Source organism: Macrobrachium nipponense, chromosome 8 (assembly GCF_015104395.2).
Source record: "Macrobrachium nipponense isolate FS-2020 chromosome 8, ASM1510439v2, whole genome shotgun sequence".
Lineage (NCBI taxonomy): Eukaryota > Metazoa > Arthropoda > Malacostraca > Decapoda > Palaemonidae > Macrobrachium > Macrobrachium nipponense.
In genome coordinates, this window is record NC_087203.1 from 75,622,405 (window position 1) to 75,627,404 (window position 5,000).

At 33.7% G+C, this 5,000-nt stretch overlaps 1 protein-coding gene across 1 annotated transcript in view; it reads right to left on the minus strand.

Moving 5' to 3' along the window:
* LOC135222855 (probable 3',5'-cyclic phosphodiesterase pde-5) overlaps nt 1–5,000 on the minus strand; it is a 411,879-nt gene that overhangs the window by 156,328 nt on the left and 250,551 nt on the right. Inside the window, 1 exon segment of the mRNA XM_064261193.1 lies at nt 4,351–4,419. Coding sequence (XP_064117263.1) covers nt 4,351–4,419 — 69 coding nt within the window.

A 5,000-nucleotide genomic window follows, 5' to 3' on the forward strand; every position in this document is an offset into this window, starting at 1 on the left:
AAATGAAGAACAGTGAATAAAATTTTTTTACGCCTTTGTAGTTATTTGTATCAGGGGACTGACTATTCTAAATAAAAAAAAGCAAAGAAAATATAAGAAAAATATCGTTGACCGGAACATGTTATCAATGTTCAAGTGAATCAGTCTGTGTAGATCACAAATATAACAAGTTGCAAACACCCTACGGACTTCACACTCCACGTTTCACTATTAATCGTGCAAGACATTTGATGATTTCTGTTTATGACAGACTTCGCCTCCCAATGTGTTTATGCTTTACTTGATCTTGTCTCACACACTGGCGATTTTTAAAAATTATCATCATCGCGTATTGCATATTGTTTAATACTCAAATTATTATATTTACCTAATCCTTTTCAATATGTAACACCCTATGAGGCACCTCTTCAACCAAATTTTCGCACTTAAGTAAATTAAATTGAAATTTTCATCCAAAATTCATTACTCTTTCATATCTCGCTTTCCGTGTTCATTATATACTCTACTATTTATATACTGCAAATTTTATGACAACAATCATTACTGTGCTAGAAACTCCAACATTCTTCGTTCGTGTCTATTAATCTATTCATCTACATCGTCTCATGCATAAAAGGTGGTTGTTTCCACCCGTTGTGTATTCTTATTAGTACTCTCTCTTTCTCTCTCTCACTTGGATATTATCTAATATGACTTCATTACACCAGACTTCATAATAGTAAAGGCTCTAACATTTTCCCTGACAGCTCCTAATGTCCGACATGAAACCGAGGCTCAAACTGATCGTAACCAGGTGCTTGGGATCATCAATCTTTCCTGCTTGCGAGGCGATATTGGCTTTCTTCTGCGAGCTCATAATATCGCGGCTCTGGTCTGCTCGTCAAATTATCTTTCATCCACAGAGGGATCCCGTGATTGAGATACTATAATCAACTAGTTTTTGTTTGTTTGTTTGGTGCTTTAACGTTGCATGGAACCAGCGGTTATTCAGCAACGGGACCAACCAACGGCTCTACATGACTTCCGAACCACGTCGAGAGTGAACTTCGATCACCAGAAATGCGCCTCTAAAACCCCTCAGTGGAATGCCAGGAAATCGAACTGGCGACCATCGAGGTGGGAGGCCGAGACCATACCGATCACGCCACTGAGGCGATACAATCACCTAGCGTTCAACAATGATTTCCTAAATACAAGAGGCCGGTGGGGTGGGCAACATCCAAATACTTCTCCCTCCAGGAATTAAAAGAAAAAAAAATGGCGGACCTTCACCCTCACAGAGTAAGATTAATTACAGACTGGGAAAACGGAGGCAGGAAGAGGATTTCCAAGCTTGGTATTAGCTGAAAAAACAGTCATTGAATCATGCCATCCGACTAAGTGTGGCAAGAGGTGGCTTGACAGGTATACCAAGGCCGAGTAAGAGGAGGAATTTTCGACGCTTAAGACAATATGAATGGTTCCATTTCACTGACAAATTTACGTCCTGATAAAAGAATAAATGTAAGGACACTGAGAACAGTGCCTGTATAACACTTTATACTATTTTTATTTATTTTAGACGAAACCTTTTTGAATGCATACATAAATACGTTTACTTAAATTGTATATTTTTGTTTAAATAAAAATTGCTATGCAAATACACTAATCCATTGTACATACAAATATAAAGATATATATATATATATATATAATATATATATATATATATATGTATCAATATACTATATATATATATATATACATATATCATATATATATATATGTATACATACATACATACATATATATATATATCTATATATATATATATATATATATATATATATATATATATATATATATATTACATACTAACTCACCTGAGTGTCTATATAGGCATTCAGAAATATAACCGAAAATACAGTAAACTGAGTCTAATATTTTTTCAAGACGAAGAAAGCCAAGGGACCCAGCAAGACAAAAACCAATATATATACATACATATATATATATATATATATATATATATATATATATATATATATATATATATATATATATAGGAGCCGAGTCCTCTCTGGGGAAAAGAACCCTTCAGAACACTACAGTCAGGGCGTCGAAGAACCGCGTTTTCTGTACGGCGTAGCCTATAATGCTGTATGAAACTCTCAACCACGGTCCGTGAAACTCTCAGCCACTGTCTTTGAAACTTTAAGTCACGGCCCGTTGGTTGCCTGTGCTGTTGGAACCTATAGTCGTGCCAGATGAACGATCATGTCTAACTTTACCCCTTAAATGAAATCAAAACTACAGAGGCTAGAGGGCTACAATTTGGTATGTTTGATGATCGGAGGATGGATGATTAACATACCCATTTGCAGTCCTCCAGCCTTAGAAGCTTTTAAGATCTGAGGGCAGACAGATAAAGTGTGGACGGACAAACAAATAGCCATCTCCATAGTTTTCTTTTACAAAAACTAAAAGGTGTTTACTTCACTCAAATGTTCCCAGAAAGGGAAAAATAATTTCATGTGCAATATTCAATTCGAAACCGAGTAGACATTCAGATCAAATGAATCTTGGTGGATAATTGAACACTAAGGCATTTCGGGATTTCCATTTTACGCAAAATGAAAAGAAGTTCTAGTAAGGAGAGCTTCTGGAATATGGACTACGGAATATGAAGACTGAGTAAGATGTTAAGCTGGTTGAATATTCTAGTATTTTGGGGGAAAGAACAAGTGAAGGGAAAATGGAAGTTTTCTTCATGAAAAGTTTAAAGGTTAACTTCCCAGGATGGCGGCGAACTTGAAAGGAATTATAATGTTATTTACCTCGATGGTAATAATAATAATAATAATAATAATAATAATAATAATAATAATAATAATAATAATAATAATGAATAGGAAACCAGGCGAGTTTCCCTTTGATGAGCATTGAGCAAATGTAAATGAAATAAATATTACAAACAAACCAAGTTTGGATTGATAAATAGCAACTTCTACTTCCAGGACGCTAAAAAAGACATTTAATGAACTCCTATGTAAAATTTTGATCCTAACGTTTCATCCTAACAAGAACATCTCCCTGTATTTTTTCTTATATATATTTCGTCCTGGTAATTGGCCATTTTGCCAACTCTGCTAAATGAAGAGTTAGCACCAACTCAAAATGATCAGGCACTGAGGATGGTAACAGTTCATTCAGTACTCATACAGACATCCTGCGTCATTACTAACAGTTTGACTGGATTTTGGAGAAGAAAACACCTCGACCTACTTTCGTATGTCTGTGTGTGTGAGTATGTTTTTATCTAAAGGAAGAAGGTTTCAGGATGCTGGTCACATCAACCAAGAAGAATATTCCAATAAATTCATAACGAAAGCGTTGAAGCATGAGAGATTAGATTATCCGTTTCGCATATAGAGGGAAACTTGAATAATATCTAGCTTTCTGGCTACAGTACACACACGTGCAGGCCCACTCACACAGATAAATGGATATATATATATATATATATATATATATATATATAGATATAATATATATATATATATATATATATATATATATATATATATATATATATATATGTATATATATATATGTGTGTATATAATATATATATATATATATATATATATATATATATATGTATATATATATATGTGTATATTATATATATATATATATATATATATATATAGTATATATATATATATATATATATATATATATATATATATATATATATATATATATATATATATAGAGTCGGTGTGAATATACGTATCTACAACACTTCCGTAGTTAAATATTTAGAAAATCCTATAATATGGAAATTTTTGTCAAAGCAACGGTCCGTCGAAGGACTCAATCTCTTTCTTTGTCTTCAGCTTTACCCATTGTCAGTTTTCTGTTAAAGAAAACTATTGCGTCGACTTTGTCTGTCCGTCAGCATTTTTTCTGTCCGCCCTCCGATCTTAAAACCTACTGGGGCTCAAGGGCTGCAAATTGGTATGTTGATCATCCACCTTCCAATCATTAAACATACCAAATTGCAGCTCTCTAGCCTCATTTTATTTAAGGTTAAAGATAGCTATAATGGTGCGTCTGGCAACAATATGGGACAGGCCATCACCGGGTCGTGGTTAAAGTTTCAGGGACCGCAGTTCATACAACATTATAGCCGAGACCACCGAAGGCTAGATCTATTTTCGGTGGCCTTAATTATACGCTGTAGTGGCTATACAGAAAAGTAGATTTCGCCGAAGAAACCTCGGAGAATTTTTTCCCCACCACCTCCATGCTCATAACCCTTTTACTACACTCATGATACTCTCAATAACATTCATAAATACGTACGTGGAGACGGGGGGTCCAAATGATTCAATTTTCCTCGGCCGTTCACTGCCATACTGGGAGCTCCAACTCCTTGAAACAGAAAATAAAATTAAATCAGAAAATAAAACAAAAACCTCGTCTATTCTATTCTATTTATGTTTTGTATCCAATTATTCTACGGTGGGAAAATAAGATTTTACTAAGGACACAACAAATGGACTATTTTGAGTTTTGGTTGTCCCAAGGAAGGAAGTAATATAATAAGATCTTCAAAAGAAATTATATAAAAATTTTTGTTTTCACTGAAAATAGGGATATGTAGAGATAAAAAAAAAATATAAGGAACTTAGAAAATAAAAGTTGAAAAAAAAGGTATTTTGGTAACATTTTGGTTTTTATCATTTTGGTTTTTATCATTTTGGTTTTTTTATCATTTTGGTTTTTATCATTTTGGTTTTTATAATTTATCTAAAGAAGAGAAAGTAAATTCAGCCGAACGGGAAAAAACGGCACTACTCTTTTCCGTGTTATTTCAATCTAACCCCACCCCCCTCCCCCCAAAAAAATCAGGGTTAAAAGTAAACTAACACCATTTTTTTAACCGTTAAAGGAAAAATAAGATCACACTTTCCCACGCTTGACTCAGGATTAATAAAAACAATATCAAAATT